At 40.1% G+C, this 27,920-nt stretch overlaps 2 protein-coding genes and 1 long non-coding RNA gene across 6 annotated transcripts in view; 2 read left to right on the forward strand and 1 right to left on the reverse strand.

The window, feature by feature from the left end:
- The first annotated feature begins 704 nt into the window (after positions 1-704).
- SEC22A (SEC22 homolog A, vesicle trafficking protein) lies at positions 705-20,985 on the forward strand. 3 transcript variants are annotated; one of them, XM_064435020.1, is made up of 8 exons: positions 705-835; positions 4,152-4,321; positions 5,851-6,054; positions 7,368-7,531; positions 8,598-8,792; positions 13,451-13,569; positions 16,549-16,614; positions 19,935-20,985. In XM_064435020.1, exons 2-8 carry the CDS (start codon positions 4,308-4,310, stop codon positions 20,133-20,135), a joined length of 963 nt encoding a protein of 320 aa, XP_064291090.1. In that variant the 5' UTR covers positions 705-835; positions 4,152-4,307; the 3' UTR covers positions 20,136-20,985. The 3 variants fall into 3 exon arrangements, with proteins under 3 accessions (XP_064291090.1, XP_064291091.1, XP_064291089.1); XM_064435021.1 differs by lacking the exon at positions 705-835 and adding an exon at positions 929-1,288 and having other exon boundaries at positions 20,088-20,985; XM_064435019.1 differs by lacking the exon at positions 705-835 and adding an exon at positions 930-1,288.
- Positions 20,986-21,202: 217 nt separating this feature from the next.
- Positions 21,203-25,364, forward strand: LOC135309129 (uncharacterized). 2 transcript variants are annotated; one of them, XR_010369451.1, is made up of 3 exons: positions 21,203-21,815; positions 22,798-22,833; positions 24,301-25,364. It is a non-coding gene; the product is annotated as an uncharacterized LOC135309129 (long non-coding RNA). The 2 variants fall into 2 exon arrangements; XR_010369450.1 differs by having other exon boundaries at positions 21,203-22,833.
- ADCY5 (adenylate cyclase 5) overlaps positions 24,574-27,920 on the reverse strand; it is a 203,904-nt gene continuing 200,557 nt past the window's right edge. Inside the window, exon 21 of the mRNA XM_064435033.1 lies at positions 24,574-27,135. Within this exon, the coding sequence (XP_064291103.1) occupies positions 27,007-27,135 (129 nt within the window). The 3' untranslated portion in view covers positions 24,574-27,006. The remainder of the gene's footprint in view (positions 27,136-27,920) is intronic.

The raw sequence follows: 27,920 nt of genomic DNA on the forward strand, positions 1-27,920 counted from the left end.
CAGCCGGTCATGCACACAGCGCCGGGCATCTGCCCAGGGCTGTGCGATCCATTACACCCGGCGGGCACCGGCCAGCCGCTGTCACAGGATATCACAGGGAGAGCCCAAAGAGCTCCTGAAGTCAGCTGTGCTGACAGCAGAGCGGATTGTCCCGGAGGAGAGGAGGCTCGGGAGTGATTTTACCGCTCCCTGCAGCTCCCCGGGAGGAGGCTGCAAACCCGCCCAGGGCAGGGGGACAGTCCTAAAATGCACCAGGGGAGGTTCAGGTTGGTCATTAGGAAGCGCTTCTTCACAGAGCGGGGGATTTGACTGGACTGGGCTGCCCAGGGATGAGGTGGAGTCACCACCCTTGGAGGTGTTTTAGTAAAGTCTGGGTGTGCACTCGGTGCCTTGGTCTGGTTGACAGGGTAGTGTTGGCTCATAAGTTGGTCCCCGTGATTCCGGCGATATTTTCCAACCTGCCTGATTCTGTGATAAATTCAGCCTCAGACAAGGCTGTGCGACACAGCGCTGGCGGCGCTCGGCCGCTCCCGCCCGGGCGCTGAGACACACCCACGCGATACCCAGTCCGGCCATCGCATCCCAGCCACGCAAGGGCGGCATCCCCTCCGTGCACAGCGCTCCCGGGCCCGCCCCGCAGCCCCCGGGGCAGCGGCGGGCGGACAGCGCGGCTCGCCGGGAGCCCTGAGGGCGGCGGCGCCGGGAGCGCCCTCAGGGCGGCCCCGCCCCGCAGCCGCGCGGCCGCCACGCGCGGGGGCGCTGCGGCGCGCGCGCGCGGACGTGTCCGCTCCCACAATGCCCGGCGGGAGCCGCGCGCCGCCGCCCCGCCGCCCAGGTACGGCTCGCGCCCCCCGCGCGCGGCCGGCGCCGTGAGGGGCGCGGGGGGGCGGGACCCGCGGCCGGAGCCGCCGCCCGGCCCTGCCCGCCCTGCCCTGCCCTGCCCTGCCCTGCCCTGCCCGCGCCGCCGCCTCGCCTCCCTTCCCCTTCCTCTTCCTCCTGCCAGCCCCAGGCCCGGCCGCGGAGCCTCGGCGCCGGCTGCGTTCTCCCCTCTGCCGCGGTCGGCGCGCCGCCGTCTCGGGGGGTGGTGGCGGCAACGCGCAGGCAGGGCGGGCGCGGGAGGCAGCCAGGGCCGCTCGGGGCTCCGCTGTGTGTGTAGGGGTGTCCGCCGCTCTCCAGGCTCCGCAGGAGGCTGTGTGGAGTTCTGAGAGCTGGAGCGGTGCGGGTCCGCCCGAGTCCGTGACCACTGAGTCAGCGCTTCTGCTGCAGATGGTCGTGTCGGAGCTGCCACGTAAGTAGGTGCTAGGTGAAAGGGTCAGGCTGCCAAAGTTTGGGGTGCGGCTTGTTCCGTTCCCTAGTTTTTCAGAATTGTTTGGACGTCAGGAGGAATTTCTTCAGAAGGGGTGGTTATATGTAGGATTGGGATCCCGAGAGGTGATGGAGTCACTGTGCCTGGAGCCACCTGTAAGGAAAGGCTGGACGTGGCACTTGGTGGTGGCTGGTGACGTGGTGGTGTCCAGTCACAGCTTGGACTCACAGATCTCAGAGGTCTTTTCCAACCTCACTGATTCTGTGAATCTTTATTCTGCCCCTGAGGTCTCTTTCCCCCTGGCTTTATGGAAGGGATTATATTGGCTGGTGATTTAGGATTATTCCCTTGTCTTATCATATCCGGTGATGTCAAAGTGGCTTTATTTGCTGTGTCCTTCTGTAGTGCTCCAGTTTGTAACGCGAATTTCTGAAGTATGATGTAGAGTGAAAAAATTAAGCTCCTTCCTGTGAAATGCAGCTGTCACAGCCCTCAGAAGTGGGGACAGTAAATTGTCCAACAGTATTAGGTACACGTTTGAAGTAAGCACAGAAGTTGTATCTGTATTCGGTGTCAGACAGGAGTGCAGCTTGCACATGCTTCCCAATTTTATATTTTATGGAAAGTTTTTATGAGAGGCAGACATCCCAGCAAGAAATGCTGTGATTAAATTGGCTGAAGGTTATCAGGTGCAGGAGGGTAGGCTTGCCATTATCCTAGATCTGCTCAGAATTTTGAGAAAGCTGGAGGTTTTTTTTAGGTGAAGTATCCTGAGCAAATCAAAGTCACAAGTCACTTTCAAACACTTGTTAAAAGTGTTACAAGACTATGTCAGGTTTAAAGCAATCACAACGTCAGATCACAAGTTGGATGATGAATTTGTTACAAAGGGCTGGAATGTTCCAGTTTCTGTTTTCAGTATTTTCTAGGACTTTCTAGATGCTGCAGCTCAAGTACCATCATAACACAGAAATAAACAACATGATAATTCAATATGGCTTCAAAAAAACAAGTACAGTGAAACAGGCTCTGGTTTCCATCACCTGAGGTTTCTTGTTCCTGGGAGGAAATGAAACCAGGCACATGTGCTGATTCCTAGTTGTGAAACAGTGGCTGCTGACATGGATGAGGAATTGGACACCTCTTGGGAAGGTGCAGTAGCAGAGGAACAGCCACCCTGCTGACTGTGACCAGCTTTCTCCATGCTTCTCTTTTCCATGGGTTCTTTCATTTGTGGGGAAATCAAAAACTATGCAGCAGAAGTAAATACTAACTAAGGGAAACAAGAATGGTGCAAGCATGGAGTGATGCTTCTGTGATGGACTCTCCCTGCTGGTGTTTGTGTGGGGGTCAGAATCCCTCTGAGCAAAGGGTTGTGACTTGCTTTTAATACCCCTGGTATTTTTTCTGTGAACTTTTCCAGTTGCCTCTTAAATTCACACGACAGTGTAGCATGGACAGCAGCCTGTGACAAGGGTTTCCACTGGCTGGTGGCATGTTTTATGTTTTGGATCCTCTGTGATACCTGTGAGCCAACCAGCTGCTGCTAGGATTTGGTATTCCACAATTCTGTCATGGAATGAGACAGCAAACCCAATCTGTTCATTTCCTTGCACCTGTAAGAGATTCACAGACCATTTGTAGTGGAAGTGCAGTCTTTTGTCATCTTCAGGTGGTTGAGGTATATAGAATTTTTGGAGGGAAACATGAAGTTTGTAACGATTTGCTGAATCAATGCAGCTTTGAAAAGATGTTTCTAAAAGACATTTAGAGGTAGCTCTGAAAGCATATTTGTCTTTCATCAATCTCTAAATATGTAAGTGCATATCAGACTTACCACTTGGCTCCTTGTGTAAAGCTGTATTGTTTTGAGAGCTGGATAAGGTAGATTTAGTAAACTTTTTTTCTTTGTTAATACATTTTCAAGTAAGGCTGAATGTTCTGTTACTGTATGTGTATTATACATCTCTTGACATATGTATGATCTTAGTTTTCTATTATTGGCTTTGGTTTTTAGATAGCTTTCTGATTCTGCTGTTAGAAGGCTGAGAAAAAAGTTCATGTTTTCACTGGCTGGCTTTTTAAGATGATGGTAACAAAACCTAACTGCTGTTAGGATCTTCAGCTCAACACAATTTCTACCTCGCATGATTTTGTAGTATATTAAGAGAATTGGCAGGTTTCAGTAGAGGTTTGTCTTCTGTTATAGAGCCTGTTTTTCTCTGATTATAAGTAGGAGTCTCAAAGTTTTGTTCAAGATTTATGCAAATATTTATTTACATACAGAATAGACATATAACTTGAAAGAAGACCTTTAAACATGTCTTTATCGTTTGCTTTGTCTTTGTCTGTGTGTTCATGCTGTTGTTAGTGCTGTTTATGTGCTTTGTTCTCAGTTGTATGAGCAAAGCAACTGTGATGAGATTGAACATTGAAAATTTAATGCTTTGGAAATAGAGCTGTGGTTGTGCTGTGTTTCATTCCTGAAGTGTTCTGAGCAGAGGAGATGATGGACTAATCAAACACAGTGGATGAGGGGAATGATGGGGTTCAGAATCAAAGGCTGTGTAAACCTGAGTTACTCCTGTACCGTGCAGATGAATAGCATATTTTCCCATTCTAAATGCCTCAAGTGATGGGACTTCCTGAACTTCACTTAAGAACACAGAAGTATTTTAATATCTCTATTATCCCATTTTTCTTTTTCTTTGATTATCGTTTGAGTAACCTCCCTTGGCTATGTTCAGGCCTTTCCAGTATGTAAGGCCTCACAAAAACCACCTGAAGTGCATTGTTACCCAATAAATATATTTATTAACTTTTTTTTTTGTTCTTATCTCATCAGATAGCTCAACATGAACTTTAACCATCGAGATAATTTAAAAAGTGAACAGAATAATATCTTCTGAGAGCTGGCTGCGGGATTCTGGGTTTCTCCTGCAGTGCAGTCCTATTCCCTGCCTTTTCCTGAAACAGGACATGGAGCTGCGTTCCTTTCTTCATGTTAGGTGCTAAGTAAGTTGTTTGTTTCATCAGGGGAAATGCAGATCCATGAAATTACATTTTGTGCAACTAAGTTAATGAAGGGGTATTTAAACTGTGCAATGGCATCACTGCTCTTGTTTATATTGACACAACTCCCAGAAGTCCCTGTCAGGGTCGAGCTCTGAGAGGTAGAATGGTTATTCTCAGAGAGCCATTACAGTTTAAAGCTCCTCTGCAATTTTGTTGTGCTCTTGAGCTGCTTGGTTAGCTCCTTGGTTCTATGGTTAGCAGCAGAGTTAAGAGAATGAGTCTGTGTGCATTCCATGTGACTTGTCCTTCTGGGAACATGTGCATAAAATTGGGGATAGGTAAAAGTTTCTAGACCTGTGGGTTTGGTTTCTTGAATGGTTCATGCCATCAGGCTGATCTAGAGGAAGTCCTGGAGTTGGGGTTGTTTTCTGTTTTTGTGTCCAGCTGATGGAAGCACTTTGTTCAGGAGGGAATTCTCAGTGAGGTGCTGAAATAACAAGGGCACCTGATAAAAGCCCCAAGGTGTTCAGCAGACTGCAGTCAACAGTGGCTTCCCCTGCTGATACAGCTTTGGGGAGAGTCTGATGTGCTGTACAAGTAAAATACAAGGGTATTAATTTGGAATTTATTCAGCTAATGTGATGGATCTCAAAGGAGGTTGGAGTTTGACTGCTGATGAAGCTGAATTTACTAAACTGAAAATGACAACACATTTTTAGTGCTTACGTTATTATGTACCCCTTTCTCTCTGAGGAGTAAATAACCTTGAAAAGCCTGAATATTGTTGATTATTCATTAAGTTTCTTGATGGATATATACTCTTGGGGGAGTGGGAAATAGAGAAGATGAGAGTTCATGTAAAAATAGCTATTTCCTCTCTTTTGTGAAGAGGTAGTGTCTTTTTGGGAAGATTTGGATTTCTGACTTGTGAGAATGCAGTCATTCAGCTGCTGAGGCCTGTAAAGCACCCTTAACGTCATAGTTTGAAAGGTGCTGTAAACATGTCAGTATCACACACAAAAGCATATTTCAGCTGTATCCAGAAATATGTTTCCTCTTGCAATTTTTGACTGTATGGAACTTGAGTAGCATCATCTGAGGGAGGCAAAAATATTTTTTCATAGTGTCTGAAGTGATAGGTGTAGTATATGGTAGGAGTCTGCAGAGCAGTGTTAAGAGCTGAGGAAGTGTTTGCTTTTGGCTTCATATAAATTCTAGCAGTTCGCCCACTTGTAGGGGAACAAATTTGTGTACTGATGCTTAGCAAATAAGTAATCCTTTTAATACTTGTCTTGCTAAACTTTTGAATGTTTTAATTTAATGTAAGGTTTGAATAACTGTTTTGTGGCTTGTGTAGATTAGTAGGTGCTGTTCAATTAAGACTCTAGTCTGAGTTGAAAATCCTAACTGTGCCCCAGTTGAGGCCTGAACCCACTGTACAGCTTGAGAAGTTTGATTTCTCACAGTTGACTCTGTTGTCTGTGCTTTTACCTTAATTCTGATTCCTCCTGATTTGTGTTTTGTTGCAGGCTGTCGTTAACTCTGTTGGCAATGTCTATGATTTTGTCTGCCTCTGTGGTCCGTGTGAGGGATGGACTCCCACTTTCTGCATCTACTGATTATGACCAGAGCACAGGAATGCAAGAATGTAGAAAATATTTTAAAATGCTCTCAAAAAAACTTTCTCAGCTTCCTGACAGATGTACTCTAAAAACTGGACAGTATAATATAAAGTAAGGCATCTCTTTTAAGTATTTGCAACATCCTGGGTTGTCTCTCTGTAATTGAAAAAGATAACTGTGCAAATTAGAAATACTAATCAAACTAAGATTAATTCTTGGCACTATTTATGTATCAGAAATGTTAAATCTGAGCAATTGTAGAAAGATTTGAACCTATTCAGACTTTCATGGAAGTTTCTTTATAATGGCACAAAAGGACATGATCATGGGAAGAGTGGCTTTACACAGAATGAAAGGGTAGGTTTGGATTAGATATTTAGAAGAAATTCTTTATTGTTTATAGTTCACTTGCACTTTAACTGACCTAAATTCTGATTCTAATTTAGATATTTTAAATGAGGTGAGTAATTTCATCTTAACCCCTAGTTAACCATGTAGAAGTTACAGCTGTGGAATGTGTACCACCTGAATGATCCTAGAAAATGCCAAGACCTCTCCATCCACCACTCCATATAGGTATATGTGAGTTTCCAGCATTTCTTGGATTAAAGCCCAGGATAGCTAAATTGTTTCAATCTTTTTTTTTTTTTAAATTTATACAGGCTAACTACAGTTGGCCTGTAAACTGATTAGCTTAAAACAAACTTTTAAGAATAAGCTATAAGGCTTAATCAGGGTAAATTTTAGTGCTTTTGTCTTTGATTGCTTTTAATGCTCTAAGTTATCCAGCAAGATTTAAAGAAATTTGAATGTTTTCATGAAAACCGAAACTTTAATGAATTGCCTAAATGCAACAGTTTGTATGTTGCAAACTGTCCTTTTCTGTTTTCATATTTGCCATCTCTGATTGTCCTTGAAACTAACTATCTGTGGAGAATTACTAATTCTGCACTCTGCAGAACAGTTTTATTTCTTCCCATGTTCTAGAAAGAGCCAACAGCCCTCCCCCGAATCAGAAGATAAGGTTTTGCATTTTTGGGCTGCACCAGATCACATACTGTACATTTGAGATGAGTGAAAAGCTGTTAAGGGATGAGCCTGCTGTGCTTCTGCATCCTATAAGCTTTGTCATTTTTGGTTTCACAATTGTGTGTATATGTGTGCACACACACATATAGATAACTACATACACATTCGTGTAAAACAGCTTCTCATATGATTGTACAATGTGGTGTTCAAGTAGAACATTGCCTAAAAGTAACTTGTTTTTCTTCTAGAATACTGTTGGGCTTTTCAGTAAACATTTATTCCTTTGCTACCCCAGATAAGTTTTTGTTTTTCTGGTTACAGAATATGAGATCAGACTAGAAAAACAATTCACTGAATTTAAATTTGAAATTTTGAATATGTTTTTTCAATTCCAGCTTTATAAGTTCTCTGGGAGTAAGCTATATGATGTTGTGCACTGAAAATTATCCCAATGTCCTGGCTTTCTGTTTCCTGGATGAGCTTCAGAAGGAGTTCATCACTACCTACAATATGATGAAGACGAATACTGCCATCAGACCATACTGTTTTATAGAGTTTGGTAAGGATCTGACTTTCTCACCCTTCATTCTCATCCTAAGACAGATGAGAATTTAAATAGATACAACTTAATGCAAACAAAAGCAGTTTATAGCTCTGTTTCAGGTGGATTTAGAATCTGATTTAAGTGCTGTTAGAGTCAATAAAGAAATATTTCTGGGGGCATTAAATTATGCTACTAGAGTTTTATCTAAATCTACTTCTGTTCATTCCAGTAGATTTTGGTTTAAGCCTTGTGTGAGCAACTGGAGTTCATCTTCTGGTAGTAATATCAGGAATTGTTTGACTTCATACCTGTTGAAATACTTAACCTGTGAAGTCATTGAGCTGCATAAATTTCTCAAGTAAAAATGGCAGTTTCATGTTAGCTCTTGCTGTGCTGCCTCTTGTTCAATACATGAAAAGGAGAAATTTTTACTTCTCCTATGATGTAGTGGAGCATTTAATCTTCAGACTCCAAATGCAACTCATCTCATATATACCAGATTACAGCTGTTATGAATTCCATTAATTTGTGTTGCTTTAATAGTATGTATTAGAAATTACTGTAATTAGATATTCTTATGAAACACATTAGAGCAAAGAGAACTGCAGTTTTAGAAACACGGGGGAAGATCCTCAGTTGGTTAAATCCTGTCTATAATTCAGTCAGTTAATGACAATTTCTGTATGACATTACTGTCCTCCTGGTGAAGATTTCTATGAACACTTTTTTTTTCCACAACATAATTTTTTCATAAGGATATTTACTAAACTAACAGAAAAACTAGAATAAGTGCAGTAAATCCATTGTATTAGAAATGCATTCAGTCTCATGCAATGAAGTCATTAGTTTATTCAGTTATTACATAATTAGATTTTTAGAGCTTAATTTTTTTTTTAACTGCAGAATTAAATAACCCATGATGTATTAGGCACAAAACAGAAACAGCATTAAGAATCCAAGATAAATACAGCTGTTCCAAGCAATATATTTCAGTTTGTGAACTGAAAAGCTGCATGGTCTTGGATTATGTAATTAACAAAAGTCCATAGAAAAACACCTTTTTATTTTAAATTTTACACAGATAATTTCATTCAGAGGACCAAACAGAGATACAACAACACACGTTCTTTGTCAACAAAGATGAATCTTGCTGATATGCAGACTGAAATCAAACTGCGACCACCGTATCAAATTTCAGTGTCAGAACTTGGTTCAGCCAATGGCTTTTCTCATGTACCTGTGGGGGAGTATAAGGGTACTGGTAAGATATCTGCAGGTAAGTTCCAGACTTCTGTTGTTGTATCCTTAAATGAGACAGATGCAGCAAAATTAAATTTTTTTTCTTTAAAAAAAAAAAAAAGCTTTTTTTCATGTTTCTAAAACATAAAGCTGGTATAACGTTTTATATATTTTAGCTCAGATGTCTGTTTTGTCCCTTGCTCCAAATGTTTACCTTCCTGAGGCACTCAGAGGAAGAATTGGGTGTGTTCATTAGACTGCTTTATGGAAGGAAAAAGCCCTGTAAATGAAGATGAACACTTAACCAAGAAGATGATTTTTATTTTTTGACCTTTTAAGATTTCTGAAAAGTTTTGGTATTTCTGCCCAGTCAGACTCAGTGTTGACATAAGCTGAGAGCAGTGTCAGAGCAGGAGTTAGAGCAGCTGGAGGGAGAAGCATCTCTTTAGGAAGCCTTTGCAATGGTGAAAAGCCAAAGAGCTGTGCTGGCTCAAAGATGCACTCTCTAAAATAAGTGCCTTATGTACAACGTTAAGAATTGCAATTTTGTATAAAACTGCCAAATTTATTTAAGTAGTCATTAATTTTTTTAAACTTTAATTTACTTCATGTAGGAGGTAAATGTGGAATTGTGGGGTTGAGCTGGGTTAAAGGTTTGTGCTGTTAAGTGAATCCTCTGAATGGGTTTCCCAGTCCCATTCCATTCTTCAGATGTTTCCCAGCAGGACAGAAACAAAATGCCAGATCTTGCACTGATACATGGGCTCCACATGTGATACTGACATCATCTGATTTCAGTCCTCCAAGTTTAGTGAAGCAAAATCATAAATAGAATGGAAGCAAGTGTTGATTTTAATTAGTTAATATATTTTCCTTTTTTTCCAAAAGTACTTCTGTCTATAAATTATCCTGAGCAGGCACACACTGGTGCTGTTTGCTTTACAGTGTCAGGGTGCAATCATAAATCACAGAATTGCAATCGTAAATCTAAACACCTCCTACAATGCTGTAATAAAAGAGATTTTGTGCAGTTTATGTATATGTATATATTAATAGGATCTCTTTGCCAGTATATTATCCTTATTATGTACTTACTCATGAGGATTACTCTAGAAGATTGAAAACTGCTTTCTATGGAAGATGAAAACCAAACAAAACCAGTAGGGTGCCCTGTTTGTACTCTGGGGCCCTGATTCTGAGAATTCCAGGTGCTATGAGACAGTGTAGAAATAGTTTCCAATCTCTGTATTTGCAATTTAACAGTATTAGAATCAGAGTCAGGAAAATTATTAAAGAAAAAACATGAAGGTGTTTAAATTGTTTAAAGGAGTGGAATCATCTAAGCAGCACAGTACATACCTTTGTCATCTTTTTACATGTGTGGGCTCTTTTTAAAGGTATGTAATGCTGTGATACCACTCCTCTGCCACTTTTAATTCTTATATTGGTGTTTACTCTTAATGTTCTCATGTAATCCTCCTTTGTGGAAAGGGTTATGGTGGCAGAAGGGGCAGATGGTTAACTCTGAAAATTGTCTAGATTCAAACTTCCTGCAATTGGAAAAAGAAAAAGTAATAAGCATGAGAGAACTCAGCCTGTGTCAAAATTGGCTATTTTTTAAAAGTTGTCCATGTAGTGGGAGATGTGTTTTTGTAATTTTTTTGAATAAGAGTGTTGGAAGGTAATATAGACCTAAATTAAAAAACATGGGGACCATTTCCCTTTTAACTAAAAACAAGATTGAACAATAATTGGCAAGTGATAGTCTGTTGTTTTTTTATTTACTTACCTCTTCATGACTTCTTACAGAAGAATTCTGTTGTCCTTTTATTTCCATGTCATTTTTCTTCTGTTTCTCTTTCAGTTTCTTTTAACTTTCTTCTTCCTCTGAATTCCATAGATCTCTGTTCAGTTATCCACTTCCTTCCTTGAGTTGCTGTAGAAACTCACCATCAAAGGGCTGTACATTATGAGAAGCTGGCACTTTGCTACTTCTTCAGCTCTTCACATTTTAGATGCTATTGAACAATAGCATCCTTTTTAGAAAGTCTGCTAATGGTTTTGTAGTTCTTTACATGCATCACTTCTCTCCACCCTTGAAAAGAACTTTCTCTGGATGTTTGCTGCCCACTCAGTTGGCTGGACTTCCAAGTTTCTCCTTTGCTCTAATGACAGAGCAAAAAGATTCTCACAAAAAGATGTTTTGCCTAGTGGAATTTCCTGAATATGCTGTACTGTTAAAAAGTAGGACTTTCTGGAGTGAGCTGTGGTAAATGAAGTTGGAGAGCATCCAGAGGTGGGAAGTTAGGTGGATGCAAACCTTGTTTTGTTGTGCAGAATGGCAGAGTTGGAGGCATTAGCTTGGGCTGTGGGGGGAAGCAGTGGCTCTCCCGTGCTCCCACTGTGACTGGGTGTGCAGCCAGGGTGGGGATCCAGGCCTGCTGTGCTGTGCTGGCAGAGCTGCAGTAGCAGCCCTTTCCCTCTGGGAGTTGTGCAGTGCAGTGAGGAACAGGGCTAATTCTGCATGTGGGAAGCATAAAGAGTGCAGATTATGGATAGAATCTTCCTGAAAAGGTACATGTAGGTGTTGGCAGGCATTAGAAATAAGGTCACAGCGTGCTGATGTGAGATGTTTCAGGTTAGGATAAAATTACTGTTTTCTGAGCTTTTTTTCAGTGAAGAAACAGTTGTCACATCAAAAGTTAATTTTTGCTTGATGGTACTCTCCCTGCTTTTGTGGAGGTTTTTTTTTTTACATTTTAGTTTTAAATAAACTTTCTTACAAGTAATGTAGTTTCTCATGTCATGTAAATTTTCTGAATTTTTATTTAAATGCCAACATTAAATTCAGAATTTGTGCTTGATTTGAACTGAGGATTTTTGATATGGCGCTTAATCATATTTCTAAGATTGATAGATGTACCAATTTGAAGTCAACTGCCCTTTACCCTTCCTTCTCTGACATTCCTTCTTCATTCTTTTGGTTTTGCCTTCATATTTTTGTATATAAATTACTCTTGTTGCTTTGATTGTAACACTAAAATTTCTAACGCCCTGGATTGTTTAATAACGTTAGTTATGTTACATAATGTCCTTTATATTTTTTTTTTCATATTTTAACATGAAAGAAGTTACTGTTTTATGAACCTTCATGGACTTTTTGTATTTAGTTGACCAGGCATTTTACTTTTCCCCCCTTGGTTCTCAAAGAGGTGTTTTAAATGCTGTTTTAGCATGCAATGATTTTAAGTTACCCAATACATGGCAAAAAGGAGATTTTCTGGAGAGCTGCAAGTAGAGAGCAGTGAACTAATTTTATCCACCAGTTAATGGAATGAAATTACTGTTGGGTAAAAACAGTCATATACACCCTCAGCTTTTTTCCTCTCTCTAGATGAGATGGTTTTAAAAAACCCAAAACAAAACAACCAGTTGGGAGTCATTGAAAAAGAGTGGTTTGGTATGCAAATAGCACATCTACCATATCTAGCCTTAACTGAGTGATTGCTGGGAGTAATGTGCCCTACAGTTAGAAAAGTAGTGAGCTCTCAAAGTTAAACATGGGTTATGCTTTTGTTTAAAAAAACACCCCAACTGATTATACAGTATTAAATTCAGCACAAATTAATTAACTGAACTCATCCTGCATATTTTTGTTTTATTGTACACTCTTAATTAGACAGCCTTGCCTGCTTATCAATGTGAAATAGCTTTTGTTGGGGCTTTTTTAGGTTTCGCAACTTCATAAACTGTTTGTAAAACCTTTTTTCTGGAGCTATGCAATACAAACAACTGGGATTGACACCCCCTCTCTATTAATGTTACAGTTCATTAACCTCATTGTTCACATCTTTACGCTTGGTTGATTTGAACAGAATGATTTGAGCACAGCTCAGTAGTCCCATTGTTGTCCCAGTGTTGCCCAGACTGTTAAGAGTTCTGCATTGTTTTTTCACATTTGCTTTCTGTTATTCATTATGGAAGGGGACAGTAATGAGGAACATACATAACTGTTACATACTTGTGACCCTAGATAAGCTTGAAAGAGTGGGTGCATGGAAAGAAAGAGTGTTTTAATTTTAATGTGTTTTAGTTGTAAGAGGCTAAGCACTATCTGGAAGGTCCATATAAGATTGTGGTATAGATCCCAGCTGAGTTTCAGAGCTGTCTCTTCATGGGTGTCTTTGGTAGCACTCGCTGTTTTTAAGGAAGGGGATTGTGATGGCTTTGTCTCAGTGTTCTGTTCAGCAAACAAGGTAAATCAGTCCCAATGTCTCACTAATGCACTTGTGTTAAAGAAGAGTCGAGGTTGTGAGAGAAGCTCTTAAGTATGTGACTTATTAGCTGGGTACTGATTATGGACAGATTTCAGTAGCAAGTGCATCTTTTACTTTTGATTTCCTGGCGTGTTTAAGCAGCCATCAGTACCCTACTGAATAAATGGAACCTATTGAGATAAAGACTAGATATAACAAGACAGTTATATGTGTGAACTGGAAGAAAGTTTACTTTTTGCTAAACCTCGTGCTGAAACATTTGCCGTGTTTTGTCTTTTTAGAAAACAGAAATGACATTTTGTGATTTGCTTCAGTGATCTCTTGAGCTAGAAACCACTGACAAATGAGATTATTATTTTATTGAATTTCTGAAGGCATTGCTTTGACCTTTGATATCTTCTTTTGATCTGCTTTGCAGCACCTCATCAACGTCTGGAACCTGTGACTCTGCCAGGGATTGTCTCATTTGTGCTTAGTCTGTTATGTGGAGCTTTGAATTTAATCCGGGGCTTCCATGCCATAGAAAGCCTTCTCCAGGTATTGTACGTGTTTATGAATTTAGAAGTTACACATCATAGCAACCACAATTTTCGTTTTAGATGATTCTATATGAGCTGATTTGTGCCAGTTTTATTTCAAAAGTATTGTTTGTGAGGTCAGGCCTCTGTTAGAAAACCTGTATTGTTTGTGATCTGTGCATCCTCCTCGAGTGTGCTGCCTCGTTCATCAAGGCTGTGAGTTTCAACAGCTGTGGAAGGTGGGTGGCCAACTCCTTCCCTGGTACCTTGGGAGCAGTGAGGATGTGAACATCATGTTCTGTTTTCTAAATTTATGCCAGGGTATGAGGCATTTAATTTCTATAGATGCTATTTAAAAACACTTGAGTGAAGTGATGAACAGCTTTAAAAATCTGGACAGTTTTTTTGAAAAGTCCACAGAGTAGGAATCTTTAAATAGGTTTTGTAAAGTTGTTTCCTAGAGAACTTTTATAGTTTTTTGTTTGTATTTAATAAACCTTATTTCTTATTGTGTATTGAAAGGATCAGTGTCAGAAAATTTTCAAGTGGTTTCTTCTAAACTCCCCTCACCAAACAACCTCCCCAAACCCATTTTTTTTCTGTAAAATCTCTACTGTGACCCTCCCTGTAGCCTGTATTCCATTTCTTGTGCTGATTGTATTCCCACAAGTGCTACAGTGTCACTAATAATGGTTTATGCTTTCAGGCAATTCAGGTGAATGTGCTGGTAGTACTTGGCAGGCATGCACAGAAAGTTCATGTGTGTTGTCACAAAAATCCAAAGACTTCCTTACAATTTAATGGCTGTGGTGATAGATATAGAAACTAAAAACCCCATGGAACTTTTCTGAGAGAAAATGGTAATCCTGTTGCTTGGCTGGTAGACAGTCTTTTTATTTAAACATATCTGGACTTCATAGAGTCATTGAGGCTGGAAAAGACCTCAGACCAACCATAACCCAGCTCTGCCAAGTTCACTAAACCATGTTCCAAAGTGCCACATCTACAAGGCTTTTAAATTCCTTCTGTGGTGATGACTCAACCACTTCCCTGGGCAGCTTGACAGCCCTTTCAGTGAAGAAATTTTTCCCCTGATGCAGCATGAGGCCATTTCCTCTCATCTTACCCCTTGTTACCTGGGAGAAGAGCCCAGCCCCCACCTTGCTACAATTTCATTTCAGGTAGTTACAGAGAGCAGCAAGTTCTCTCCCAAGCCTCCTCTTCTCCAGGCTAAACAGCCCCAGTTTCCTCAGCTGCTCCTTGTAAGTCTTGGTCTCTAGGCCTTTCAGCAGCTCACTGCCATATTTTTGATACCTAATGGATTTTTTTTTAGGGAAATAAGGTAAAGAAGAATTCCTGTATTCCAGTTATTTTACAAAGTCAATGTAAAGATTGATTAAACAGTACTGTTGAGTGTCAGCATTTTGTGAAGACTAGCTGATATGAAAGATTAATGAAAGTGTTCCATGCTAGGTCCTTCTTTCTGAGTTGTTTTTGGTTTGTTTTTTAAAGAAAGACCAAGTGAACCTGCATCTCTACTTTATCCCTAATTAGGTTTTTCTGTGTTATGCACAATTCTCTCAGTTTATACATAGGAATGATTTTAAAGAATGCTATAGTACACATAGTACTGAACAGATTTGTCAGTTAGTGAGATGTTGCTAAAACTTATTTTGTTACCTTTCTGCAGCTGATTTTTAAAAAAGAACACAAATGTTCGATTAATCTATTTAAGTGATGACAGGAGATCCAGTTAATTTTATTCTCTATGTTATTGCATCTGGAGGTAATAGATTGCAGTACAGATGGAAGATAATTTTCATTTCTGACAAATGAGGCACACTAAAATTCCATTAAAATTTCTCTAAATTTACTTTATTGTGGAAAATCCACAGGGTTTAGGGAGAAGTAATCCAAAACCCAATTAATGGAATGTGTTCTGAGAACTCTTTCAAAAGTGTCTCTGAATTACTGTTTGCTTTATAATCAGTGGTTTTATTTGACTGTTAATAAAATTCTGTTATTCTGTAACTGTACTCCACCAGATGTGCAGTGGCACTGAGGCAAACACTTACACGCAGGTAGAAGTTACTGCCTTGTGGATGTAACTTTTGTGTGCAGACATGCAAAGATTTTCCTGGTCAGCACAGGACATGGAAATGCTTCACACTGAACATACTCTCAGCAGACACAAGTTGTCCTTGTGGATGGACCACCATCTTCTCAAGTGATATTTGCTCTCAAGGACAAACATTTGCATGAGTGCCCATTGTTTTCCTAGGAAAGTTTTTGGTGGTTGCAGATGTTTGCTAGAAATGCAGTTAGAATATTCATTGAGTATGGAAATTTACTCTGCTCAGCTCTGTAGGAGCTGTGACAACGCGTTTGAATACGTTTCAGGGTTTGTTTTGTTTTCAAAACACACAGTAGAAAAATCTGTCACTTCAAGTAAATTTTTCCATCTTTCCTTCAAGAGAACCCTATTTTCCAAGTGTCTCTGATAAATTCCTGTGCTGTTAGCTGTCAATGCATGAGCACGGAGCTGCCTTCATTATTCTCTGTGCAGAGTTTTACCCCACCCTAGTGGCCAGTCTGGGTCCTTTCCTGTTCCCTCGTTTCCATTTTGTGAAGCTTTAGGAAGGCACAGTTCTGTGATGTTGCTGTTAAAGGTAGTTACCAGTGTTTAGACTTGAATTTTCAAAGGCATCTGGAGAAGGTAAACATCCAGTGTTAGAGCTGGACATCTTTAAAGCTTTTGAAAATCTTGAATAGAGTTGCTTGTTGTGAATAAGCATTTTGGTCTGACTCCAGATCATGATGTTTCTGCAGACATGTAAGTAATCACTGATGAGTCCTAATGGTCAGTTAGTGTGGTAAAGGATTTAAATCCCTGTGTGAAGCTGTTCTAACATGCAATAATTCATAACCTTCATACTGTAAATGGCTGGTATTTCACTTGCTTTATTGTAAAACATGGCTTTTGGTTTTATTCCTGCAGAATGAAGGTGAAGATTTCAGCTATGTTATTGCATTTTTTCTTGGAACCGCAGCCTGCTTGTACCAGGTGTGTTTTTCTGTTTGCATAACTCACTAGAGTTCAGAAACATTACCCAGTCATGCATAAGTGTCATCATGTTTGCTTAAATGTCACAGATACTTGAATAGGGTGATTACAAAAATTATTTTCTGCTCTGTTTTTTTTTAATTAATCAAACTATTGTGTAGTAGTAGATTGATACAAAGGGCTTCTGTTTGCTGGCATCTTTTCTCCAGCTGGATGATTAAGATATTTAATTAAAACAATTATCTCTAAAGTCACAAGCAGTGGAGGTTATATTATTTTCTTGATAATTCTGCACCCCAGAATTTTCCTCACTCTGTATTTTAATGTGCATCTCCTTCCTTTTCAAAGCCTCTGGCCCCTTTTCACTGTTTTCCTGCCTGACACTTCTTGCTTTCCTTCTCTGTCAGTTTTCCATTTCTGCATCTGAATTTGACTTTTGTTTATAATTCACAGCAAGGTGCCCACTGGCATCTGTCATTCAGTGACACTGCTGTTACATTAACCGATGTCTATGTCTCTCATGCTCATTGCTTTGACTTTTAATATTAGACTTGTGGACTATGCAGTTTTTACTTGTTTCTGTGGGCCAGTGTTTAGTACTATGTCAGACAGTAATATAACAAAATGCCTTTCTATCAGTCTTTTTTTTTGTCCAGGTTATCTGTAATCTTCATTCTCTGCAATTTATCTGTAGCAAAATGTCCCAATGCGACTTGGGACAATGTGTTCTCCAACACTTGTTGACTTTCTATCAACTTCTGCCTTAAATAATTTAGATTGGTGTTAATTTTCCATGCCAACAGTCTGTTCCATATCAGATAAGGTAGAGTTTCTCTGTTCTTTTTTCATATAAAAAATACACCTTTCCCCTCCTCTCCTAAACTGGAAACCTTATTCTTTATGAAGTATTCATGTCTGTCCATTGAGATGTCTTTCCTCCACTGTTTGCCTTGAACAGAGCTGTCTGAAAGAAAGAATCCATGCAAATTCTAATGTAGGCTTTTATAAATATTCAAAATACATCTGTTGAAACTCTGTTTCCCACCCTCTGTTATCATTCCTGTAACATGTGATGGGTCAGTTTTCAGAATTGAGGGGTGTTGGTTCTCTGGCATGTTCTGATGTTCTTTGGCTACAGTTATGAGCTCAGGACATTAATTCCCTGTGTTGTGTGACAGCCCATTTCACTGTCACTCACCCACCAGGCATCCATCATGCTGTATTGTCCTGTTCAGTTAATTACAACACAGCAGTGTGTCTCTAGTTCCCAAGAAATGTTTCTAACTCTGGTGTACAGAAAGAGAACAGGACTTGCATGGAATATGATGTTTTAGACTCACTGATATGTCTAGTGTTGCTTCATAGTTTCTAGACTTTTATAAAGAAGAAAAAGTAACAACTGCCTCACTTGTACCAGAAGTACAAAGTAACAGAAGCTGAGCCTTCAGTCATCTCATAACATTCATTAAAAATAAATTCAGAATCAAAAATCTAAATCTTATCTGAAGTAGCACAGAGGAGCCTTCTCCATAAAAGCATGCTCAGTGTAACACTTGCATGATAACACTTCCCTTTAGTAGTAGAACAACAACTCAGGAGTATCATAACAGTACTTGTTATAGTAAGCTGTTAAAGCTGCATTGCTTTGGCCTTTTGACTGTTTTTGGCCTTTTCATCTGTTCTGTAAGGGGCACATCCAGTAGTTCAGAGCTAGACCAATGTGAAAGATCCACTTCAGAATTCATTTTAAACAGTTCTTCAGTAAAATGTAGTAGTTTGACATCATGTTATAGCAATATTTTTAAACTACTCTTTTCAAGCCTTTATTAATCATTTTGATGAAGCATATCCTGACTCGTATTTTAATCTTGGAAGCAGTCACACTTGTTTGTACATTGTCAGTGGAAGTGACAACACTAGGAAATTATCTGAATTCTTATTGCTGAGATACCAGTACCAACTAACTGCTCTTTTAGGTATGATTTGTGAAGTTGTCAGCACAAGCAGGTTGCATTTACTCTGTTCAAAATGGCCAAGCAGGTTCAAAACAATTCTGTCTAGATTCTGAAACATGCAGGTTATTAATCTCTAGTTTTACTTTGCTTTGAAGGAAGGACATGCAGATCTTACTGGTAATGCCAGTCCTTACCTCTCTGACAATATTTAGATACCCAGACACTACAAGCAGCTGTGTTGCTCTCAACCACACTTGCAGTGGAAATGCATGCTTTATAACAAAGTGGTAGAGTTCAAACAGAATATAAAGTAACCTCAGTAAATTGCATTGTTCAGTTGCCCTTTTTTGAGGAACATGAAAAATGAAAAGAAAATTAAGTGGAGTTTTTTTGACTGATAAAACATGGCAAATGCCCAGGAAGAACAGAAATGGCACTTAGATAATCTGATGATAGATGCTATTAAATCTGTGTGACTATAGTTATAAATCCACTGGGAACAGATTTGGAATACTAAGTAAGCATAAATAATATTGTTATCTACCTTAAAGCACAGAAAAAAAACTTTCTTCAGCAGAAATTACCTGAATCCAGGGAAGGGGCAAAGGAATTTTTTGATTTTTGTAGCAGTTAAGGGAGTAGTTCAAACAATAGAAGAAATAAAAATAATGTCTGGGTAAAAGCTGTGTCCTTTTAGAGATGAAAACTGAGGCAAAATACTTGAACAGATTTCCAGTTACAGTAGGAAGAGGGCTGAGTAGGGAACTGTGGGCAGTCCTGGCAGACTGTGTTACACCACAGTGTGCAGAACATTGCCTAGAATGTGGTAGAATTGCAGGAATTGTGTCTCTCCAAGTGTGATCAGTCCTGCAGCAGCTGAAGCAGGGCAGTGCCTCTGCATCTGCCAGGAAACCCTCAGCATCACCCCTGGCAGGACACTGGGAGGTGTCTGGGGGATTGCCTTGTGCTGAGCTCTGGGGCCCTGGTATTGTCCCTGTCCTTCCCATTGCTTTCCTGAAGAAGACTTCTTTTGTTCCTTCTCCACTGCTTGAGTAGAAACGAGTTTATTTTGACCAGAGATTGCCAGGAGCATCCACTATCTTTAAGTCACAGGCCACTCATTGCAGGCTGTAATTGACTATTATGAAGTAATTGTTCTCAGGGTTTAATGCAAGGCAAATGTAGCCTTGTATTGATATCAGGTACTCCTCATCCTCCTATGACTGCTGAATAGATACTGTTCTTCCATGTCTGATTCAGACTTTTCCTTGGTTTGGGCTGTAATTTTTCAGTGACCTGACAGTTTTTCTTTAGTAGAAGTTATTTTCCATGAGGTAACGTGATTTCTTTTTTATTTCCTGACAGTGTTACCTGTTTGTGTACTACACAGGCTGGAGGAATGCCAAGTCCTTCCTGACTTTCGGCTTGATCTGCCTGTGTAACATGTACCTGTACGAGCTGCGCAACCTGTGGCAGCTCTTCTTCCATGTGACTGTGGGGGCTTTTTCTACCTTACAGATCCGGCTGCGACAGCCCCAGGGAAAGTCCCCTGATTACAACGTCTGACAAGCCCTGGAACATTGAGACCAAGTCTTGTTCCAGTAGTTACTCTCAGGAATGTAAAGCTGTTCTCCAAAAGAAGAAGCTGTCTGAATGGGGCTTTTTATTTTCTTTTTTTTTTAATTGATGTAAGATGCCTGTGGACATTCTACACTTGGTGGTTGAACCTTTTTTTAATTATTTTTTTATTTTCTTGAAAGGACACAAAAGAATATGGGACTAGAGGAGGAAAGTGAAGTATATCCATGCAGTGAAATGTATGTAGAATATGAACTGGTGGCATAAAAAAGCTTCATTCATACATTCATGGAGATAATCTGATGTGGAATTATCTGATGGTATTTCATGATCACATTATCTGATGGTAGTGTGAAAGCACATTTGTACATTAATGGAGGAATGTGTAGAGTATGTTCTGCATATTGTGCAAGCTTTTCACTTCCAAGGTCGGTTTTGCCTTTGTGAGGCAGTAGGGAATAGGCTAAATAAGTAATAATAATGCTATTGCATATTAGGCAACTAGATGTGGCATATGTAAGATACTAAATTTTGGAATGTTTTATTTCACATTGACATATATGTGAATGTTTTCTTAATTAAAATGTAACCTGGAAACTCAGTTTCTAGGGATCTGCTTCACCCATGGTGTTTTGTCTTGTGCTGTAAGTTCTTTAATGTGTTTTCATTTATGATTTTCTTTTAATTATTCTTTGAAATTGATTTATGTAGATAGGGTTCATTTTTTGTAATTATTCAAAAAGTTCTGCCGCTAACCAGGATTCTTGCACACTTCATGTGTTTGGACTCTGGAAGTGTTGAAAGAGAACAGATTGGTGAGTAAATGGAGTGACTGGTACTTGTTTGGAATACTGTTCTTTTTATATGTTCTCCCTTACTTTCAGAAATGGATGAATAATTAGCTCAAACCTGAGACAGACAACTGGTGACAGAAAAATAATAAATCAGTCTGATTAGCTTAAACAAGAAATACAGGGATTGTGTTGATTCTTTGGGCTTTATGGGTTGGGTGTTTTGGTGCGGGGATAAAAACTGTGATCTAGTTGAGAGAACAATTATATGTTCCTAAAGCTGGTGAATCAACCAGCAAACTCCAACCAGCCATAGAGGACCTCCATCACTTACCCTGGGGTTTTATTTTTATATGACAGTTATTTATGACTGTTTTATAATGTACAAATAGATGTAAGTTTTTATCTACAAGTTGTAATCAAGCCTTAATGGCAGAGAGGTTGCAATGCCCTTGTGTTGCTGGATTTGGGAATGGGCAGAGCTTTGCTGTGATGTGAAATGTTGGCCCAAGCAAATTTTCATACCAAAAGGTTATGTTTTTAAAGAAGTTATTTAGTGCAGATTTTATGACCAAGAAAAAATGAACCCGGATATCTTATTTTCTCTTTAAATAGATGGATTAGTTAAGAAAATTGTGCATAATACCACTAAGAAGAATTAGAGAATGAAACTGCAGTGGGAAGTGGTGTGTCTGGGACTGCTGTCTGAGGTGAAGCCTGTGGACACCCCTGGTGTGCAGGCTCCAGGGCTGGTGCTGTGCAGTTAATTCTCTCCCCACTTGGAGACAGGGAAGAAGAAGGTGTTGATGAACATGAGCAGCAAACAGCCCTTACCAAGAATTGCTTGTATTAGCATCCAGTGCACCATTCTGAAAAGGTGAAAGCAGTCCTTTACTATTTAAAATCCGTGATTTAAAAATAGAGGTTAAAATAATAATAGATTAAAAAAAATAATATTTTTAGTATGAAACCAGGTTTTATCTTGCTTATAGTGTCTAGAAGAACTGTTATACCTGTGTTTTCACCTCCACTGATAGGCAGGGAAGATACTTAATGCCTTAAGTATTGCTTAGATTTTAACTCAGGTTGTTGTGCACATACAGAATTTTTTGTTGAATCGTTTCTTTAGTTTTTATGTTGGCAGAGAATTTTGTTTTCTCTGTGGCACCGTCCCTTCCTGCTAATCCCAAAGATCCATTTTTAAGGAATGAAAACTTCCTTTGTCATAGCATCTGGAGCCATTATTCCATTCCAGTTATACTGGCATTGAACTAATTGCTGATTAGCAGGTATAATGAACAAATGCAACTGCCAGTGCAACAGAAAACAGTTGGGGTTTTGTTTGCCTGTTTTTATAGCACTGATAAAAATCCCATTTCACAAGGAAAAGTTAATGAGCATGACTGTTCTTCATTATGTGGTATTACTAGGTGCTAAAAACATGGCTTCTTAGCATGTTTGAGTTTGTAATATTAGAACTTGCTGACATCTTGGTGTGAGATCAGAACCGAGATAGAGCAGGCCAGGTTGGAGGTGAAAATTTATTGAAAATTCCCAGGATTTCCTTTTTGGTTACACAAACAACACTCAGGCAGGGGCTTCCCTGCTGATTTTACCAGGTACTTGAGTTACCAGACCTAGGAAGATGAATTTAGGAAAACCTCTTGAACAACAGGCTTTACTTTAGTGTAAAGTGCAGATGGCCATTCGTGGTTGCTTGATTGTTCTGTGAGTAGAAGCAGAGCCCATTTCATGCTGTATTTATAAAGGAAGACCTCCTGAGGGTTGGAATGGGTTCATCTAACACCCACAATGGAATGTTTGTCTTTCAGTAAGGTGTCACTGTTATTTGCTTTCAGGAAGGAATGACCAAAGGCTTGCCTCACTTCCACAAGGTAGTGTATAATGCCATTTCCAGTAGATGGCAATAGTTATTTGCATCTGAAATTCTCTGTTAAAAGATTTTTGGGGCCAGCTGCTTACAGGGATGCTGACTGCAGCTGCTGACCCCTGGAGCTTTTTATGGGAATGCCGGTGCCCTGCTGCCCCAGCCGGCCCTCCCGGCGTGTCCGTTCTGAGCTCTCCTGCTTCGGTAACTTCAGCTGGCACCCCGCCCCTTTCCCAGGGCAGCACGGGACAGGGCTGGCCCCAGCAGTGCAGCCACCTCCCCTGCGCTGCCGGCAAGTGCCAGGGCAGAGCAGGGACTGAGAGGAGCTCAGGGACAGAAAATATATAACTGCTTTTTACAGGAAACTATCTGGCTTCCAAATGGCAGGAAAATTGCTGCTCCTGCCCCCCTGTCCGGCCTGAAATCCAATTTTCTCAGTCCTCCCCCACCTCCCCAGAGCCTACTTGCTCCTTCAGTTGCAAGGACGAAGTGGGTCAAGAGCAAGGAAACTTGAGTTTTCTCAGCTTTAAAACAGCTGGGCTGCCCTTTTCCCAGCAGCATCCCAAGCTTGCTCTCTCTGACAACTCCTAAACTTCAGTCTGGAACTGATGGTGCCCTGAGGAGTAGTTGGGAAACTTAACAAAATGAAAATATTTGCCTCTGGGCATGCTTTTTGGCCAGGTGTTGGTGTCTGTGGACGTTGTGTAATACATAAACAGCCAGGCTGGAGATATTTGCAGTGCAGGACATACATCTAAGAAATTCAGTGTGTCCCAAATGTATCATTTTATTAAGTGCAGGCAGATACTTGATGTAGCCAGATCTGTGTTGGGGAAAAGTGGCTACACACCTTAAAACTCATCAAACTGCTTTCTGGGTGGGAAAAAGATGCATTTGGGGAAAACTATACAGCCAGTCTGTGTACAGTAATTAAAATAAGAGGGCACAGCATTGGAGACTCCTGCCTTCCCTCCCTAGGGGAATACCCTTCTACAGACAGTTTAAAAAAGTTGCTTACATCCAGACATGTCCTAAACTGCTGTTTCTGTGATTATTTAGGAGAGCACAGAAAGTATTAAATAGTTCTCTGCCAATTTTCATAAAGACTGGTACCTTAAATACTTCATGGCTTCTTGTTCCTGCAGCTGTGTTCTCAGTACACTCATAAAATCCCTCCTAACCTATAACAGATTGTAGGGCATTTGATTTTCAGCTGCCTGAAAATCTCTTCTCAACTAAAAGAAGTCAGCTGGAAGCTGCAGGGTTTTGTTTCTCAGCTCTACCTGAGGCTCCTGTTAATTGGTACAATAATGTGTAGTATTTACTTTTACGTGTAAAGATTGAAAATGTTGCATTGGCAGCAGTGCTGTCTCCTTCCAGTGTCCTTGAGAGGACAAGTACCATACCTGGGAATTCTTTGGCAAAGGTGATGTGCTTTTGAAAATACAAACTTTTTTTTTTTTTTTCCCCATAGGACAGACACACAAATTTAAGCTGTTCAGTTATGCCAGTATATTTTGTCAGCTGCCCTGACAGAGATTCCAGGAGCAGTTGGGAGCACAAGAAGGACCCAGGGATGTTTGCTGGGTAGCCAAGCCCTTGGGGCTCCATAATGGGGCAAAGGACCAGGGCATCCATCAGTGCCAGACAAGACCTGGGCATTTCAATTTGCAGATCCAGCATCTCCTACACAACTTCAGTCTCATCCTACTAGCCAGCTGCAGCTAAAATAAAACAGAGACACATCACCAGTGAAACAGTGTTTAATATAGTTAAATTACTTAAATAGATTTCAATTTCCATGGGAAATCATAACTGTATCCATTTTTGCAAGATCCAGAGTAAAGAGTGTGTGAATACCCCTTGAAATGATCATGACACACTGTCAACAATCACAGCTAGAGATACTGGGGACTTGAAATTTCATTGACAACACAACTTCATAAGGTGAATCAAAAGTTAAGAAGACTGCAGACTTTTGGAAAGCAGAAAGCAAACCTAAAATCAAGTGTATGGCATGAAGGAAATGAAACTCAGTGAGGGACAAAGGGGATGGGGGTGGAGGAGGGGAGAAAGGCATAACACCGTGATGCAACTTAAGTTTATTTTGCAAACCAGGAAAGATGTAAAGGAGCAAAAGTATAGTACAAGGGCAGACTTGGCAGTTTTACAGAAGTCAATATACTATACTTTTCAGAGATGTTTCCTAGTGGAAGGGAGAAGGAAAGGGGAGATGCCATTTAAGCTCATGTTTAAATGGCTTAATGCTCGGGTCATGCTTAGCAATAGAGCAAATTAATTAAGACAGGTCCATGGATTTTCACTTATTCTCATTGTTGAGTAGGAAAAAGAAATCGCCACCACCATAGTGCAATCATTATGCTGTGAGTACTACAATAATTCTGCCCTGAGAAGAGTGGAAAAGAAGTTTATTAAATGTCAAAAGATTGGAGTAATTTTTAGTGCTAGCCAAATTCAATATCAAAACTTTCCCCTCATAGAATATAAAAAATATAGCTTCTTTAAATAATTTTTTTTTAATAAAATATCAAGGGATTTTTCTTTCATACTTAGAAAAGGTACATAAATGATAACAGTGAACTATTCAGAAACCCCCCCACTAGTGATAAAGATGCCCAACACAGTATCAATGGCACTATTTAAGGTCGACCACCTCACATACACACTTGCCATCATAATCTTTTTTGAAGATCTCCTAATTCCTGAAAATTGAAAATCTGTGAATCAGTTTAAATAAGTGCTTACTACAGGAAAGTAAACTCGATGCTGCAGCACATAGTTCCTTGTAATGTCACATGGCAGTTACAACGTCAGACAACTCTCAGATCAGCAGGATTCTATTAAGACCACCTATGAAAAATGATTTTTTAAAAACAAAAGTTCAAATGAGCTTTTTTTTTCCTTTTCTCATAAGAGCTCCTGTTAAGAGTTAGAAGATTTGAGTAGAGCTCTTATTGACATGTTTGATACCGTCTCAGTAGCTAAAACTCAAAGGTCCTGTTTCCATTGGGAAGCCGCCACCCTCCGCTGGAAAGCTGCACGGAACAACTCTGTGACTACCGCGGGTTTTTCCTCTTCTTTGGGGTTGTAGATTTTTCTGGATTTTCATTTTAAAATGCATCTGATTCAGCCTGGAAACTCACCTGTTTGTTGTTGGTTGATTGTATAGTGATAATCTGAAAACTGCCAAGTCTGTGTTCAGAGTATTACACAGAAAAAAATTACACAAAAGTCTACAGGTTATATACACCTCCCCCACACCTTGGTGTGGACAGCCTGCCTTCTAATTTATATATAATTTACAAAATATAGAATTTGGTATATCTGTTAGATCTCCATGTTTTCAATATTACAAAATAAAAAATACAAAAAAACCCACAACAAATTTCAGGGGAGTTCCCCCCACAAAGTGTCTCTTGTTTACATCTAGTCTTTCCCATGTAAACTGATAGATACCAAAGAAGAGCACAGACGACTTTTTAATAAATATGGTTGTAGAGCCATCTTCCTTTATCCTGATCTTCCCCTTCATCAGGTGTGCCAGCCCCACTCAGAAGAGCAGTCATTTAGCCATGGAGAAGAAGGAAAAAGTGGGGGCAAGGCTATAATGTCTTTTCACACTAAAACATTACCAATGCCCTTCTAAAAGGCCTTTTTGTGTGCTGCAACAGTGGGTGTCAGTTTTGAAAGCCCATTCAAAACAGCTAATAAAAGCACAGTGGTACACTTCAAATAGCTGGCAGTATGGGATGGAAACATTATGGGAGTGCAAATCCATTCCAAAATAATGCTTTGTAGTGAATCATACATTCCTTCAACCAAGTAAATGTTGTGTTGCGTCAATAAATACTTAAATAGCTTCTTATGCCATCCTGTGGTAGCAGCCTTTTAAAAAATGCTGAATTCATGTCTTATCTGTGAACTCTGTAGTGCACATCTTTGGTCAACTTAGCACTCAGCCAGGAACAATTCCAAGGTGGTTTCTTTCTCTTGCCTTTCTTGATGGGTGGCCAAAGAATTTGCTGATACCAGCTCTAGAGTCATGGGGTGAAATTTCAACTGCGCCGCATGTTCAGCTTCACTACCAAAAAGTTATTCTTCTCCTATTCACAATCCTGGGTAATGCAAAATCCATCTTTGTGTGGCACTGCAGTCGGTGCTAACTAATTGGAGGCCCTTCATTTAGAAAGTAGGTGGTCATTTCTCCTTTGCCTTTGACCTTTATGACCCCTCGATACTCCAGCTGGTAGTTGTTGGCTGCTAAAACCTGGTACATGTCCGTGGTTACCTGCAGAATAAACAAGAGTGAACAGGTGCTTGCCTTGTCTTCCACAGTCTTTCCATCTGCTTTTGGAGTAATCCATGGACAAAATAAAGTAGGATCCACTGTTTTGTTTCTAAGTCAATCAATGTTTGCACATCAATCACTAACTGAAAGGTTGAGACATCTGAGAAAGTACAAGATGTCACACACAGTTCACAAATGGGGAAAAAACCTGCATTTTCAAGGAGATCACTGGATAAAGCGTAAGAAATTGGTCACATTTTTTAAAACGCGCCAGTCAGTTCAGTCTGCTCAGATGCATTCATTGTATCACTGGAGTGGCAGTAGGAAAACAGATCAAACTTACTAAAATAGCCTCAAAAATTACCTGGAAGTTACACAGTGGATCTACAGCTTAGGAGTCAGGAGCTGTTTTTATGAAGGAGAAGGTAGTGGGCAATGGGAGAGAACTGATTGAATGGAATACTCTAGCCAGCATCCAAATTGTCTCTGCAGATGTCAGTCAAAAATAATCACTTGTGCTGCAGAACAACACAAGTTTAAAGACCATTTCCTGAGGTATTTATTTATTACAATGTAATTTCTCACCCTTTTTCAGGTGGCTTTACAGACCAACTCAAGAGTGATGCTAAATATCGATCCAGTTAACTGACAGGCAAGGAAAGAGCATGGCTGCCCCTCTTGGGCTTTAATCAGCTGCTCTTTTTTTATAACCCTTCAGTGTTTTCCCAAGGAATGACATTCTGTTACTGTGGACATTGGCTCAGCAGAAGCAGCACACTGGAATT

The sequence above is a fragment of the Passer domesticus genome, chromosome 10 (assembly GCF_036417665.1).
Source record: "Passer domesticus isolate bPasDom1 chromosome 10, bPasDom1.hap1, whole genome shotgun sequence".
Taxonomy (NCBI): domain Eukaryota; kingdom Metazoa; phylum Chordata; class Aves; order Passeriformes; family Passeridae; genus Passer; species Passer domesticus.

Excerpts from the sequence above, each read along its gene's own strand:
- SEC22A (XM_064435020.1), top strand. Across the intron at positions 6,055-7,367 it reads ACTGGACAGTATAATATAAA|CTTTATAAGTTCTCTGGGAG; the intron begins GTAAGGCATCTC and ends TTTCAATTCCAG. Across the intron at positions 16,615-19,934 it reads CCGCAGCCTGCTTGTACCAG|TGTTACCTGTTTGTGTACTA; the intron begins GTGTGTTTTTCT and ends ATTTCCTGACAG.